This window comes from Gambusia affinis, linkage group LG01 (assembly GCF_019740435.1).
Source record: "Gambusia affinis linkage group LG01, SWU_Gaff_1.0, whole genome shotgun sequence".
NCBI classification, from domain to species: domain Eukaryota; kingdom Metazoa; phylum Chordata; class Actinopteri; order Cyprinodontiformes; family Poeciliidae; genus Gambusia; species Gambusia affinis.
In genome coordinates this window covers 4,966,904-4,983,253 of record NC_057868.1, presented here as the reverse complement: position 1 = coordinate 4,983,253, position 16,350 = coordinate 4,966,904, and the positions used below count along the sequence as shown (strand labels likewise).

Below are 16,350 nucleotides of genomic sequence, written 5' to 3'. Positions count from 1 at the left end.
ACTATTAATATCGAGCTACATCACAGAGCAAAACCATTGGTTGAAAGTCGAGCAAAATACTAAATCAGACTCACTTGAAAGGTCTTAGCTATGATGGAGTCGAGGCAGGTCCAGTCAGTTCGTTGGCTGATTGTCACTGAGCCCAGGCAGAATTCCTGCAGCTGTTTCCTGTCCTGCAGACGCAGAAGAGTCCACAGATTGCTCTGAAGTAAAAACCCCAATGATATCTGTGTTTGTTGCTGTTGGAAGGGTTTTTATGAATTTACCTCCATTTGATCTCCGGCGCGAACCAGGACTTTAGCGCAGACCTCTTCATGCTGAGACGACGTACTTAGCAAGTCGCAAGAAGACACTTCTGGAAGACAGAAGCAAACAACTGTATTAAATTATCAGCGAAATTGCAAGAGCTAAATGTTGACTGGGGTTTCTTTTATTCTTTACCTGGAGCTTTACAATCATTTAAGCTTAGGCTGAAGGACTTGGTGAGGGACATGCTCATTGGCGGATTCCCAGAAGGTCCCAGGAGAGAAGCCAGCCCCGACGGCTGAGAGGTGGAGGAGGTGGGACCCGGGCCGGAGAGAGGGAGCTGACTTCCTGTTTTCAAGTGGTCGTTTTCTGCCTTTAGGTTGTCCACAGTGGACTAGAGCACAAATAGATTAAGTTTTAAATTCAAGCCATGCAAAAAAAAAAAAAATTAACCAGCAGAATTTATGGGTGTACAGAACTGAAAATGAACACCAACCTGCATGTTGTTCATGGCTTCTCGGAGCTGCTCCAGCTGATGGGCAGAACTTAAGGCCTCCAGACGGATATCTGTCAGCTTCCTCTCTTTCTCCCAGAGTTCAGACCGTAGGTCTGATACCGCTTTTTCACCATTATCTCCCTCTTCTACTGTTTCCATGATCCTACAAAATAACCAGAGAAACATCATAACCAGAAACCCACAGAGGCGTTTTTAATTTTTTTTTTTTATTGTTTCGAACCCGTTTGTCTACTTACATGGAAGACGTAGCAGATGTTGACATTTTCAGGGATGAAGGCAGGTCCTCGCCCACTTCTCCTCCCTCATGAGCCATCTTCGGCGAGTTGGGAGCTGAGGAGTCTGGGGTGGCAATTTCCTCGATGTCGGAGTAGGTTTTGGAGCCCTTTTTGATACTAAAAGCCTTGTTGAAGGAGCTCCTCAGCTGCACAGACACATGAAAGCAGACACAGAAACTCAATCAGACAGGAAACGTCATTTAATAGGTAAGAGTTAAATAAATACAGACATGCTTCACATTAAGGGAAAAGTTTGTCATTTTTCAGATGTTGCAGTGGGAAACCCCACATGTACTGTATGTAACCCAGACATTAATATTTTTTCACTGGCCTTGTCTATATTTAGAAATATTTGTTTTTCTAGAAAAAAAAATAAAAAATCCTCGAGTTAAAAAAGAACAGTGAATAAAGTTTCCAAACTCAGTTGTGCTTGTATTTTCAATTTGTTGATGCCTTCATTTTGTAATTGCATGTGTTTCAGGGTAAACAGTAGGGGGCAGTAAACTTTCACAAATACCGGTAATTACCTGGTTAACTTATAAGTCCTGTTAATAGAATTTCAAACTTCCGTTTAAGGAAATTCAAATATGTTTTCCAGCTGGAGCCAAATGACGTTGAGATGGATGAGTCTGTACTTAAGCCAAATATAATTAATGATTTCAATTTGTAGAAATATAATATTTAGCAACAGTTTTGGATTTTTGTTTTTTAAATTTTATCTATTTTCATGCAAAAAAAAAAGCTTTAAAATATAGCTGAAAATAAGGAATTCTACAAATCTTATTCCGAATACCTGTTATTACTATACATTACGTACAAAGTTGATGAAGCTTTTCAATATATTCTATGCTCTCAAACACCAAAGAGATATGTTTGATTGTACAGGATTGTGTGTGCCACTAGTTTAAAAAGTGTGAGTAATCAAATTATGTTTTTTTTTTATTTTGAAAGAAAGAATCTAATACAAAGAAAATCTGTGGAAATATTTGAATAAGGACAATTGGCAATTACACCATACCACAACGTCCAGTTCTCAAACAGATACTGCATTTTTTTACAGTTTTAATTATAAAACAGAAAATGGATTGATCTGATTGGTTAACTGCTTTGCGCGTCTTAAATAAATTCAAAAGGAAACCCATTTCTCTAAAATGACAAACTATTCCCTTAAATTTTTTGTTTCATTTTACAAGCAAACTGCTGAGTAACTAAACATAATTTTCATGTCGGTCAAATTTATAACTTCTCATATTTATGCTGAAGAATACGCTACAAGTTAATCACGTGAACGAGGAGAAACACACTTCAGCACATCTAATGACAGTCAACTGAGCAGTGGTTAATTATATTAATGGCACATCATGTCTGCTGCTTGCCTCTCATGACTGATTCATAGCCATAGATTTAATAAAACAGTTGAAGATCAGGCAGAATTCATCAGCAGAGCAGCAAGTCAATCAGCAGAGGTGAAGGGACTGTAGTTCAGACGACCCATCATGCTGTGTGGATGGAAATTATAGGAGTTGTATGATTATGTAGTGACGGCACTTACCTCAAAAACCTGAAACAGCCAAATAACACAACACAAAGGAGGGAGACAGTGGTCATACATCAACCATGCTGTTTTTTTTTTTTTCTTTTTTTTTATTTTTTATAGAGGATGAAGTTCACCAAAAAAAATAAAACAGGCTGAGTTTCAAAAAAACAAACAGAAAAAAACACCACTTTTGGACTCCCACTCATTCTTACCCAGCTCTTCTTTTTCTTCTTCTTTGCGTCTTGATCTTTCAAGCTGCCCACACTCGACATGCTGGTCAAGCTGTTCAGACTGGAGATGCTCTCACATGAGTTCTGACGTCGAATGCGAAGCTCTGGAAGACAGGAAGCTTCAAATTAGTCACAACAGTTTGAGGAAGGGGAGGGAGAAATGCATTCATGGAGTGACTGTCTGCTTATCTACAAACCTTTCATATTATCTTGGCTGTTTAAGGCTCCGTGGATGACGGCCTGTGCTTCTTCGTTCCTGGTCTTCAGGGCTTCGATAGTCTCCCGCAGCTCCAACAGCTCTGAGTCCTGCACAAAGATTTCATAGGAAAAAATGAATCAACAATCTTGGTTAGTGGATGCATGTTAGAGGTGAATATGTTAAATTGTGGACTATAAATGAATTATCAATGAGTATTAAGAAAATTGTCTGAATGTGCAAGAGTCAAACACCAGCAGATTTTTGTTTTATCTGTGTTCTGAATGACAAAGCGTCAAATCAGCAGAGCTATGTCGAAGTATTGGAAAAATTTTAATTTAAATATTTTCATAAAAAGAAAAAAAAAAATCAACCTCATAGAATCTAATGTAGTTTTGTCCCTTGAGATTCTCAGTGAGAAAACAACCTCAGGCAATGACCAGTTCATTTACACCATATATGAATATATGAATTGCATATACTTTTAGAGGTGAGTCTACTCTCATTATGGTGTTTACCTCTTTAAAAGATTCCCAATTCTCCTTCACTGCAAGGAATCACAACTTCTACCTTTCAAAATTGAATTGGAGATGATATGTAGCTTTTGAAAGGTGAGAAATTACAGGTACAGCTTTAAAGAATCCACCTAAGAACTATATTCTTTAATCATAACATTTTCTGTTTCCCCTGAATGAAAAATTATTGTTTGTTTATTTTTGCATTTTATTCAACTTTTTATTAATTTGTTATGTCATTATTAAAAAAACTGCTTTATTCTAACTTAGTGCATATGCGCTATTATTTTTGTTGTAGTGATGTGATGCACATTTAGAGAACCTTGTAGCTTCAATGATTTAAATTATCTGTCCATGCCCCTCTTCTCTGCTGTAGTCCAACTAAATGCAATTATTTGAGATTGCCATTTTTTTCTTTTTATCAGTTTCTTTTTTCTTCGGAAATGTGATGTATGTTTTTTATATTTAATTTCATGTTTTATTTTTTTGTACTCCGTTATTACACAAAATATTTATATACATTAAATATTTTAATGCTACTCATTAGTTTTATTTGGTCCAACTGACTTCTCACTGTTTTGTTTTTTTTTTACATTTTGCAAAGTACTAAATATTACATTTAGTTTTGTTGCGACATTGCAGGATGTTAGTGCAACCTCTGTTGCTCAAATTCAGAGAGGTAGTTTAATGTGCTAATGTAAGCAATGCTCACATTCACACTGAAATAAAGTCAGACAAGCCTGATGAGGCTGTGTGTGATCTCCCCCAAAAGTTTCGGATGAACTGAGCGTTTCTGCTCTGCTTGTTTTCTTCTAAAGCTGATAGCTCTTTGCTCTCAGTGGAGCCACCCGGTCCATCTCAAGGTTAGACGGTGCTGAGCTCCAGGCTGATCTGCACAGGTCACTGCACTGGCACGTACAACAAAGACTTTTCTGCTCCGGTACAGACTGGACTTTCAGAAGAAGCAGCAAGGCGTGATGATCTCCGAGAGACTCCTCATGCATTCCCCTTGTATCAAACACCAGCCTCCGGCAGTGACGAGTTCATTTACACCAAAACTAGACAAAAGAGTGAAGGGCTGGAGCTGCCGGTGCACATGCATGCTTGTCAGTGCAACGTAAAAAGATTTTTATTCGTTTTCCACATCTCTCTTCCGTACTATTTGGTCCCGGTTGCCCGGCCTCTAATCCACATTTAGCTCCTGCCGCAGGCTGTGATCAAAGTCGCCTCACGGAGCTTCGGCTCGTTAAGCTCACTGCTCTTTAGATAAGTGTAGTGTTGGAATCTGGATGGAATCTGTTTTGTGTGTGTTTGAGTTTGAAAGTGCAGCTGGAACGGTACCTTTTGTTCGTGGCTTATCGACAGACTCTGCAACCGAGATGTCATCAGGGCCAGACTTTGCTCGAAGGCAGCCACTAGGTTTGCCTGTTCACAAAAGATGAAAAATAAAGGTTTTTTTTTTACATTTTGTAAGTAGTTGTCTAAGAGAGGATATTTGTACAGAGTTTATTTTTAGGTCTAAAATGGCAGAACATAATTTAGACATTATCACTACCAAAGAGGAATAGATTCAGCTAGATTGCTTTACTTTAAGTTGTTAAAGGACACAAAGGTTGGACAGGACGGCATTTTGCAATATCCACCTCTTTTCTAATCTCTTCCTTTATGGTCTAGCAAAGGAGAGAAAATGATGTTCTTCTCTGTAGCACAAGGCTAGCAAAAATAATAAAATGAGTCATCTCATTTATCCAGTTCATCAAAATTCTGTATTTGAAGCATTTGTTATGGCTTTAACAAGGTCTGTCCATATCTCAAAGGAAGGCGTAGATGACTCGTGGTTTGTACAAGGCTATGCCTAATGTCGGAGCGCTGACTGAGGTGCTCATACTGAAACAACCTTATTAGACGGAGTTAGAGAATCACGGGGAAGGAACCAGTTGCCAAATGTCAGAGAAGATGACACTAAAGATCCTTTTTTTTTTGTAAAAATAAGGCAAGAAAATTATGTGGCAGACGGAAATAGACATGATACATACATTCGCTGTTAGCTGTGTAGTCAGATTGGAAACCTTCTCCTGCGATGACTCCAGCTCTCTCCTTAACATGCGGATTTGCTGTGTTGGAAAAAATATATGTTAAATTATATGATTTAAAGCATCACTTTAAAAGTGTCTGATGTTACTCAATAAATGAAAAGATGGTGACCAAAGAACGATGAGGCGACTTGTTTACTCAGAATCGACAAGGATGATGATTGATGGATGAAAGGGGAAGGAAAAGGAGATGCGACAGCGGGCGTGACTAGGCTGTGAAGAAAACACTCACCTCTCCCTGAATCCTTTCCTCAGCCTCGGGAAGGCGGGAATCAAAGTCAAGAAGTTAGAGAGGACAGAGGGGGTAGGAGAGAAGTGGAGAGGAAAGGAAAGCATAGGAGACTAATAAGGTACTGAACATTATCTCAGGTGTGCGCTTTTTAAAGCATGAAGCAAGGAAAAAAAGCATAACTCCCTCCACCTTCCAAACCAACAGTCATACCAAAAAGACTAATCAGTATCTACCTGATTCTGCACGCTGCCCACACTCACCGAAGAGTAGCTCGACGAGGCGTTTGAGGCCAGGGAGAGAACAGACCCATGAACTGGGAAGTGAACGTTAAGAGAGAAAAAGTTAAGGAAATTCTGCATGTAGATTACATTGATAAATAAACCACAAAAGTAATCTAGTGCCTCACCTTCATCATTGGGCTCTCTGTCCCTGAAGGATCCAGAGCGAACCATACCCATGCTGCGGGGACGTTCGGCCAGGGACATGGTGCTGCCCAGTGGCGACGCACTATAAAGTTCCAAGGAGGCATCGTGTGCTGGGATGCTGTTGGACCGGGTCATCCTGTTGGGTCCGCCTACGGGGCTGGGTACTGTTGTGACAGCAGAGATATCGAGAAATATTAGCCAAAATGATGAGAAACTCCTGCTAGATGGTGCAAATTATTAGCTGGTATTTGAGACAGACCCATACTAGTCTTGGAGGTGCGGGGCAGGGAGGTGGGTGAGGACAGCAGTGGGAGGGTGAGGGAGTCCGTCATACTGAGGACAGTATGCGAGTGTCTCCTCTCTCCTTTCTCTTTTGTTTCCTCCTCAGGCTGAGAGGGTCCACTGAAACTAAAAACAGAGCAGAAAAAGTCAGGCACCCAAAACTAATAAAGGTTGGGAGCTTAAAAATGATTATTTATTTATTTATTTTTTTGGGTAATCAAATAAAACTTTTTCGTGCATATTGGTCAAAAATGATGTCTTGTAACCCACTAAATTGGATATGGTTTAGTGGGTTACCACTAAACCATATCAAAATAAACATTTTAAAACTTTAAAATGTTTATTTTAAAGTTTTAAAATAAACATGACTTTTGATGTGCACCAAAAGACAATTTTTTTTTTGGGGGGGGGGCTTTCAGGTAAAGCCAACCTATAATTTATGTGCATTTCTTAAGGGGGAGGGAAGCTGCAAATTCAGAAACAATTGTTTATTATGTCATGTGACACCGAGGGACATTTGTATTAATAACGGTTCAAATCAGAATAACAAGAAATAGTTTAAGAAATGGCTACAAGAATCCCCCACTACCCATTTTTCGGAAAATCAATGTTTAATAAAAATGTTTTGAGACACAAAACATTGCAATCAAGATGGAAGACACACTGGTGCAGTTAATTGTTTCGCTTGTCTAATTGCAAATCAGCACAGCCACACCAAGACACGGCTACAAACACCCACAACAGCATCCTGAGTAATGAAGTAGCCTGTACCATGGAGTCCATATTGATCCAGAATACAGGGATGAACCAAGCTGTGGATTTAAAAGGATAACTCTGTGTTTGAACTCACATACCTTAAACCTTTCTTTGGCAGTGTGTTTCTGTCTCTCCGGGAACTGTGGAAATGAAAGAAAGTCGTTATGCGAGCACTAGTGCAGGGACATATTAAACTCTCAGGAACAGGCACAAAGAGGCGAAATACGACTGGCAGGCAGATTGTGGCAGCCAGTAATTATGACTACAATCAGAGCTGCTGGTACAGCACTGATAACAGGCCTGTGGTAATAACATCTCAGCAGCTCATTAATCTGCACATGTGCGAAGCAGGTTAACTTTACTTGTTTTTAGAGCTTTTAATTTAAAAATGTCAACAGTTCCCACAGTTAATACTAATCCAAGTGCAAAAAAAACAAAACAAAAAAAAACAAACTCTGTGGCTATTAAAAATAACAAATAAAATTGACTAATATTTAAGCAATTTGCTCATTATTATTTTCTCTTTTGACCAAAAAAAACAAAAAAAAAACAATGGATTAACAACAAAAGCCATTTTCAAAGTTTACTATCAAATTCAAATTGGCATATGCTTAAGAGATGCATGTATAAAAACTTCCTAGTGTTTTGCAGTTGCCACAGTTTCACACGTGCGTCTACAAGAACAGTACATAAATCTAGCCATCTGTCTGCTTAATTTGCTAGTGGGAACATTTGAATTTCCTATGGTTCAAGTTATACTCTACAAGATACCTAAATCAGCCGGTTTCAAAGTCTAGACTCTGAATCCAATGTTTAGTCATCTAGTCTAGCACAGAAAATGCAAACATTTATATAATTGGATTTGTAAAAATGTGAAATTGTTTAATTAGTGGATTTGATCAAACAACTCTTGAGTTTCCCAACAATCTGGGTGTCATTTTACACTAATGTTCATAGTAAAAGGGCTTTATAAGATCCAGGCTTAGGGAGTAGACACAACATGTTATATTTCACAGTAGGTTGCTACAGATTGTAACTGATTATTGTCTGTAAGTTTTACCACAGTTTGAACTTTAATTTGAATTTATTTATTTATTTATCTTAGGGCAAAAAAAGACCCATTAGTCAATCGTGTTTCAGTTAAAATTCCTAACTATATTTTATTTTCAAAAATTAGGCTCTCAAGAAAACAATTGTGCATCTCAAGGGTCAATTGTCTTGCCTACTATACTAAACCAGTTTAATAGTTTTAAAAAAGGGATTTGTTTATTCATTGGATCTTATCATCTAGAAATGTGATTTGGATGTCTGAACATGAAGTTTGAGAATATAGAAGTCCTTTGTCTATCACTTCCATAACAGACCAGAAGGTGGGGCTAGATTGCCGCTTTTTTTGGTAATACCAAAAAGAGGCATTACCTCTTTTTGAGGTAACACAGTACATGACAAATCTACTGATTATATTTCAGCAGGAGTTGACTGACCTGTCTTTGAGTGTGATTGAGGCTTTACTCCCAGAGCTCCAGCTGGAAGGAGGGTCCCTGTCCACTTCTCGGTCTTTGTCTTGAGACTCTAAGGCGTTGGTGCTTCTCTCCAAGGTGCCCCTCACCCTCTCTTTATCCCTCTCCTGGGGTTCTGGAGCCAGACTCATCTGTAAGGGTAGAGACTCCAAACTGCGATGTAGTCCTGATGTGCGAGGGTAGAGCAGGGGAGAGGTACTGCCTTCACTCCCTCCAACACCGAGAGAAGTGACTTGCCTCGGTCCCAGGCCAATGCCGGAGCCGGAAAAGCAGGCTGAGGAGTTCACATTGAGTATAGGTGCGGGGCTGGGGGTCAGACAGGGGCTCGTTGACATTCCTGGTGAGCTTGAACGTTCTTGGAGCTTAGAGTAGGGGGGAATCTTTGGAGGCACACCATCCTGAACATCTATGTCCAGACTGTTTGAGTTCAGCTTGTCCAGTTGGGCCATGGATGGAGGTTTTGACAGACTGCGCACCCCAGACAACCTGATGGACAAACAATGATAATGTTGCAGCAATTACATAATGATTTGTTAAAGTGCATGTAAAAATGGATGAATAAATCAGAGCATAGGAGTATGAATACCTCTGGGTGTTGGGTGAAGACAGATCCATGCCCTTGACACTGCTGGGCGGTCTGAGCCCAAGAAGCTTCCCTCCATTCTCTGAAGGGGTCTGAGCAGGATTGACCTTCAGAGGCCCATTTCCACACTCAGAGTCCGATACTACTGCTTTAGCTTTGGCTCTCTCTTTTTCCTTTTCTCTGTCAGTTTGATTGACAGGACTAGGACTGGGAATTCCACGTCCTCCAGTCTTACCAGAACTTAGTCCTGAGCCGGGTTCCTTGAGCTTAGAGCCCTGCGGCGATGTTGTTGAAGGCTTTGTTAGCCCAGAGCTAGTGTCCATAGTGGTGCTCATTGGGCGAGCTGAGCTTGGCCGGGTCAGCGTCAGGGTGCTTGTCTTCGCAGGACGAGGCAGGGAGCGGTACTGAAGAGAGGTCCTGGCATTTGAAGACAGAAAGCCGCTTTGGTCGCTGTTTGAAACATCCAGACTTGTCTTACGTCCTCCACCACCTGTACATGGTTTAACGGGAATACCAGATGTTTTTGGAATCTTCCCTACAGCCGCTAAGCTGCTGGGCACAGAGCTGATGCCTGAGCTCCCAACGGTGGGTGCACTGGGATTGTTTGCTGTGCTGCTGGTAGATGTAGGGGTTTTCTTGAAGCCAAAATTTCCACCAGCTGAAGGCCTGACCAGGCCAGATGGGGGTTTTCGCTGTTCACTGCTTCCAGTGCCATTTCGATGGTCTTTACCCGCATCAGAGGAAGAACGCTGAAGTCCCGAAGCCTTCACTGCTAGCCGGGATTTGTCCATGGGCTTCCCATCTGCCTTCACAGAACCTACCGTTGGAAAAACAACAGCGATGACTTTCAACAGCTTCCAGAAGGTTGGGTGTGAAGACTGAAACTAACCACTCTACAAAAGGATATGATATCTAATCTGAAGCCCTAAAAGGACTGACTGTCCACTGATAAAACTGAATCCCAGTTTCGCTAGCTGGCCAGACTACAGCCACACACACTGTTATCACATCGTTACTCCTCTTTTCCATCATGATGACCTAAAATAGTTGTCAGTTTCCAGTAAGTGTTTTAGCTTTCCAGTAAGTTCATTTCTAAATGTCCCAGCTGTGGAGTGCCGGGATGTACATGAGCAGCATGGCATGGAAAAGTAACTCGTCTGTATGGAAAAAAAAAAAAAAAACATCAGTTTAACTTAAAATTCTATACCTGAGAAGTCCTTTGGTGATAAAAAACAGGTAAAAGCAAGGGGATTTTGATACCTTTTCTCACATTTCTCAACATACAGATTAATTGAATTTGCTTGGACGTAACAGAGAAAAATAATCTATTTGACACAGGAAGGCTCCACTGTATCCACCACCCACACAAAGTCCTTACTCCTTACACTCATGATTCGTATCTAATGGGAGTCATTATGTGAGGTTTATAAACCAGTCGTTAACAGAGGCAAAGAAGTGCTGTTGCACGAGGCCCACCACCATGCAGCCTGTGGACATCTGGAGTTATTTAAAAGTATTTAGAAACCCACAAAAGACACATATACACACACATACGTACGCCCGCACACACACACACACACACACACACACACATTTGAACAGCTTTCTCCCTACCCCAACACAAACTCACAGTTCCCCATGTTCAGATAATGACACTGACAAGAGATTACTCCTGGAGTTCTAATGTAAATGGGAAAATTGGGTTTATGTGTCAAGTCATAAACTAAATCCATTGTGCAACCACAAAGTGACTTGTTCCAAGAACATTTGAATGAAGGAACACACTAGTTGCAGTGAAATACACAGACGGACCCGGGTGTATGCATTAGTTTCAGCATAAAGACGGTTGATTCACAGACACCCTAACTATGACTCCAGCAGGAGAGACCCTGAATTTTTACATGTCCCGACAGAACAGGCCTGCGTTACATATGTATTCAAGTGAGACTCTATGACATTTACAACACTGACATTTTGAATCTTAAAACAAACTGACTCGACATAGAAAGCTCCAATGTTTAAGAGTTTACAGGCCATATTGTGACGATATATTTAAACTTGCCTTTCACTCAAAACTGTCACCCTCATTCAGATCCAATCCTGCTATTAACAATACTGCTGGCCTCCTGTCCAAGCTTTGCCATGATTGTTAATGAGCTGCTTTACAAGTTTACATTTATCTGAAGGATTTTCAAAAAGGACTGTTCAGGCTTGTGCAGAGCAAATGAGCAATGATATAACGACCAATTCCTGCAAGTTTGAAGTCTGGTGAGCAAACTAGAAGACAAAGCTAAAGCTATAGAGTTAATCAGGAATTATTGTTCATGACAGCTTTATTCTCGTTTCTCAGAGTACAAAGCAAAGTATACTTTAAAGTCTCTTTCTGTGAAATTATTGATGTATATTTAGTTGAAAAAGGCAAAAGTCTAGAAAAGTGTACTCTTATTTACTCTAAACTTGTATTATCTAAGCTTTTGTTCCCCTTTTGTTTAACATTTCTTCAGTAATGATAAAGACATTTGCAAATCAACGACAGACAGAAACAAAGACTTTTGCCAAACCTCAGTCATAAACTCTACAGTGAATACAGTATTTTGATTAGCCTCATTTTCTCATGGTGGTAAATTTGCAAACTTCTGCAAGTTTCTTTTCTTTTTTCTTTTTTTTTCTTTTGGTGAGCAAAAAAAATAATCTGCTTTTAACCAGCCTCATCTTCTGAATATTTACTGTCTCAAACATAGGGGGTAAAATAAATGGCTTTGTTGGCAGTTTCCCATTCAATAACAATAAAAGCCTGGCACACACAGATCACAGGCTGGCCCAGCACACTTGTTTGGCATATCTTTCATTTCAACAGCTGGCAGTGCAAACACAGGACGGTCCCACAGAGGGACGGCTGTTTGCACATCCAAACTGCACAGAACATCGTTACTAATGTATCCTGTTGTTTTGTTCATCTACTGGGTGAGGGTGCGTGTGTATGTGTGTGTGTATGCGTACATAAACAGCACACAGATGGTGTGCTTAACAGGCAGCTGCACAATCCCCACCATTGTGTTCTTCATGTGTGTGAGCGGGAAAAACTTTTTAAGGCTGGCACAATCTCAAATGACGGCATAGACACATATCCTAAAGTCTTTATTTCAAAGTTAAAAATTCACTCTGTCCAACCCCAAAAATAGAGCTGGAATTGTAGGGGATATAAGGCGAAAAAAAAAAAAAGCACTGTTGGTGTGTGTTTGGCTGGCAGGAAGGGTGTGGGTGGTGATGGGCATTTGATACATGGCACCACTTTCTGGCCCAGAGGGTGGGCTGCAGCTGTGGGTGAATGTGTCTCACAAAGACAGGGAGTGTGTCCGCAAATGCGTGGGTGTAAGACAGCCAGAAGAAGAAGGAGAATTAACAGAAAGCTGGAGAAATCAGCCCATCTGTTCAAGTCAATTCAAATGGTTATATTTTACATAACCATTTGTGTCTGTTCCAGAACTCACCTGCTACTTTGAGGCCACTCTGGGAGGTGTGTGTGATCGGGGACGTGACTCCCACAGGTGGGTTTCTCCCTTTCTTCAGCCCATGCCCCTGACTGATGGTCTGTGGTTTCTTCAGCTCACCCTTCTCTCCTTTCCACTTGTTGGCCGACTCAGACTTCAAGCTTCCCGTATCGAAGGAGCTGCTGCTTTTGCTTTTGCGACCGGGCTTGCTGTCATCAGAGTCCCAAGACAAACCGCTTTCCACCAGAGATCTCTTCTCTGCATCTGTGCGCATCTACAGAGCAAAACACAAGAACGTAGAGTGGTAACTTGCCTCAAAAAGGTCTGAGAAAGGGATGTGCAAGAAAACAGTATTTACTTGTGACTTTCACTAGGCTTTTATTTGTCAGTATGTTTTTGTCCTGCTAAACTGTTAAATGACACACCCACAAAAGACAAGTTATGTAGCATTGAAGAAAATCATATTTACATTTTCTACTTTGAAAAAAATAAAGAAGAGTTGAATTCAATGTATATGCTCTTTCTTTGTTCCAGTGAATTTTTGTAAACTAAATGTATTCTTATTTACAAAAAAACAAACAAACAATTGACTTTAGGTTTTCAATGAAAAATGTAAAGTATTCTTGAAATTAAAAAAGACTACCTATGTCTTCTTTGGATAGCAAGAGAGATCACATCAGCTGACTTTTTTCACAATAGCAGATATGGATGAACTCATTTATCAAAATTGAAAATACAGAAAGCGTTTTGAAAGAGCGACCCATAACCTGCTGCTGAATATGCACCGGACGTCTTTCTTTTTTACGTTTCAGGTGTAAAATGAATAAAACATGAACAAAATACGTTTCGAGACTTGTAACATATGTGGAGATGTAACCCAGACATTTTATCTAAAGTTCTTTAAAAGGTGGACGTTGGCTCAAGTTGTTTTTTGAAAAGATAAACCACACTTTATAGGCTTAGTGTCCAATTTAAAGAGACATGAACCCTAACCTGACTACCTGACTCCTCTTGATGACTCTTGAACAGAATAACTCATGCAAATCAGTCAAGCTAAAAAAAAAAACATTTAGTGATGTGTCAACTTTATACTCTAAATACTTTTGCATCTTCTGTTTATTTGTCTCTAAATGTGGTGGAAGGAGACAGTTGCAAGAGAAACAATGCAACAAAACATTAGACACATACACAGACATGAACAACACTAAATCCCAGAAACTGTTAAACACTTTTTTCCTACATAAAGAAACCAGACAGCCTTGTCTGGTCTGAACATAATCCGGAACGGAAGAACAGCAATGCTAAAAATGAAAGAGAAGGAACATCAGGGCCGTCATCAAGTCAGGCAAGTTTCTGTCTATGCTTTTGTGTGTGTGCAAAGGTTCACCAGTTACACAATTCATCAGAAAGTTTCTGAATGTGTGTGAGAGTGTCTGTCTGTCAGTTTAGGACATCACACACACCCCGCGATTCCCACGAGATTCAGATTGCTAAATACTTTTTGTTTATGAAAAACAACATAACCCACAGCCAGAGTCATTTTACCAGAGGCAGAGGAAATGCTGAGCTGGTGCTGCATGTTCAGCTTGATGATTAAACACCGTCATTTCCTCAAACACATTTACTGATGACTGAAGCAGAAGCTGTGAGATGCATATCTGGACAAGCAGCAAAGTATCAATAACACACAAAGATAGACAACGATACAGAGAGGAACACTGCACAAATACAGAGACAAACTGGAAATACAAGTTGCTATAACACGTGTATGTTGTCAACAAACCTCTTGAAATGAGAGAAATCGCACAGCTGACCTTAAAAGGTTTTATGTTAGAGACGAAAATTAAAACAGGACAAAACAGACCAGCGCATGGCTTTGGGACGGGGAGACAAGGAGCCATGTGTATTAGACTTTGTGGGGTGCATAATGATGTGATGCAAGGTTGCCATGGTGATGATGCCACGGGGTCTAATGGTTGCTATGACTCCTGTGCCTAGGCGTGGTGGGAGGTGCTGAGTTTCTTCCGGCTCGTTGGCCCGGTTGCAGGAGTGCAGATGGTCCTGCATGGGTGTGTGTGTGGACAGACGGCCGCGCTCTAGACCTGTCCTTTGGTACATACGCGAACAGACAAAGACTTGCACTCCCTGCATCCATGTGCTGCGATTGCCATGGTTACATTGATATCCTCTCTCTTTCCACCTCCCTCTGTCTATCGCTGTCTCTCTGCTGCTGAAATCGCACCACATTAGTCAGACTCGCCACACTGCGGAGGCGTGACCTAAATCAGGCGGTCTAAGAAAACACACACACAAACAATCTTTGAATTACTTAAACTGAAGTTGACTGACAACATCAAGTCATTGCCCAATCTAAAGAAATAGCTCAGAAAAAAATGTGGGACAAAATGTTGTGTAATGTTGTTAGTTTTTGGCTGCATCCATATTGGTAGTTCTTGCCACCATGGATGACACAACCAGTTATTAGTTTTAAGGGGCAACTAGTTTGTCACATGGGGGAAGGTTGTTTTGAATATATGTTTTAAAACATAAAATCATTATTTGATTGAATAATGTAATTCATTTTTAACAAGCTGAAACATTTCATTGTAAAAAAAAAAGGGCAGTGTGCACAAGTTTAATGCAATGTCTCGAACCGGCTGACTTGGCAAAATCTGAACTTGGAACCCTTCAATAAAAGCTTCATAGCTGTGCAGCTGCTTCATACTGAGTTTTCTAAAGAAGCAATCGGCGCTGATTAAAGTCTACTCATTAATCAGAGTTAACACGCTCTTGGAAGACAAAGTCTACTCATTAATCAGAGTTAACACGCTCTTGGAAGACAAATGACTAAATGTTAAACATAAGTGCTTGATGCCTTTAGCAGCTCCTGACTTACCCTACAAAGGAACCATGAAGAAAAATGCGGCTGCCCGTCATGCAGAGTGTCTGTCGCAGCAAACATCGATCGCTGCAGATAATGCGGTCGATAAATATGTCAGAAATATCAAGAGTGTGTGTGGACTACTTAATGCGCTGCATCTCCTTTTTCTTACTCTTATTGTTTTTCCTACACTGGACTCAGATCGTAATCAGTACCTCTCAGTGGATTAACAGCTCAATCAATACCGACACAAACGCACACGGAGAGTGCTTGTCGCTCTTTATCAGATAGATGTTTGTGTCTCTTACCACCATGGCCGAGTTCCTGCGTGAGCCAATGGGAGTGGTAGGGAGGGAGTTGAGAGTGGGACTCGTGTTGAACTCTTCAGAGCTCAGGTTGTCTGAGCCGTCGCTCAGGCCACTGCTGATGGAACTGCTCTCATCCCAACTGAGAAACAAAAAACAAGGGCAAAGAAAGCAGTCAGACAGCATACATGTTGGTTCACCTTTAAAAAAAATCATTTTAGAAACATTTTGGAGAAGTAAAAAACATTTTAGAAACATTTTGGAGA

At 40.5% G+C, this 16,350-nt stretch overlaps 1 protein-coding gene across 12 annotated transcripts in view; it reads right to left on the bottom strand.

The window, feature by feature from the left end:
- The window catches only part of LOC122827880 (neuron navigator 1-like), an 85,941-nt gene that overhangs the window by 6,096 nt on the left and 63,495 nt on the right, over positions 1–16,350 (bottom strand). For 3 of the 12 annotated variants that reach the window (XM_044110972.1, XM_044110980.1, XM_044111051.1), the window contains 19 exons: positions 16,088–16,226; positions 12,899–13,172; positions 9,411–10,224; positions 8,789–9,310; positions 7,403–7,444; positions 6,526–6,674; positions 6,248–6,430; positions 6,075–6,154; positions 5,842–5,865; positions 5,553–5,630; positions 4,858–4,941; positions 3,003–3,111; positions 2,788–2,909; positions 2,591–2,599; positions 1,000–1,184; positions 743–905; positions 442–640; positions 267–355; positions 75–173 (listed from right to left, as the gene is read on the bottom strand). In XM_044110972.1, coding sequence (XP_043966907.1) covers positions 75–173; positions 267–355; positions 442–640; positions 743–905; positions 1,000–1,184; positions 2,591–2,599; positions 2,788–2,909; positions 3,003–3,111; positions 4,858–4,941; positions 5,553–5,630; positions 5,842–5,865; positions 6,075–6,154; positions 6,248–6,430; positions 6,526–6,674; positions 7,403–7,444; positions 8,789–9,310; positions 9,411–10,224; positions 12,899–13,172; positions 16,088–16,226 — 3,364 coding nt within the window. The remainder of the gene's footprint in view (positions 1–74; positions 174–266; positions 356–441; positions 641–742; positions 906–999; positions 1,185–2,590; positions 2,600–2,787; positions 2,910–3,002; positions 3,112–4,857; positions 4,942–5,552; positions 5,631–5,841; positions 5,866–6,074; positions 6,155–6,247; positions 6,431–6,525; positions 6,675–7,402; positions 7,445–8,788; positions 9,311–9,410; positions 10,225–12,898; positions 13,173–16,087; positions 16,227–16,350) is intronic. The other 9 variants (XM_044111008.1, XM_044111059.1, XM_044110987.1 and 6 more) reach the window with 8 other exon arrangements.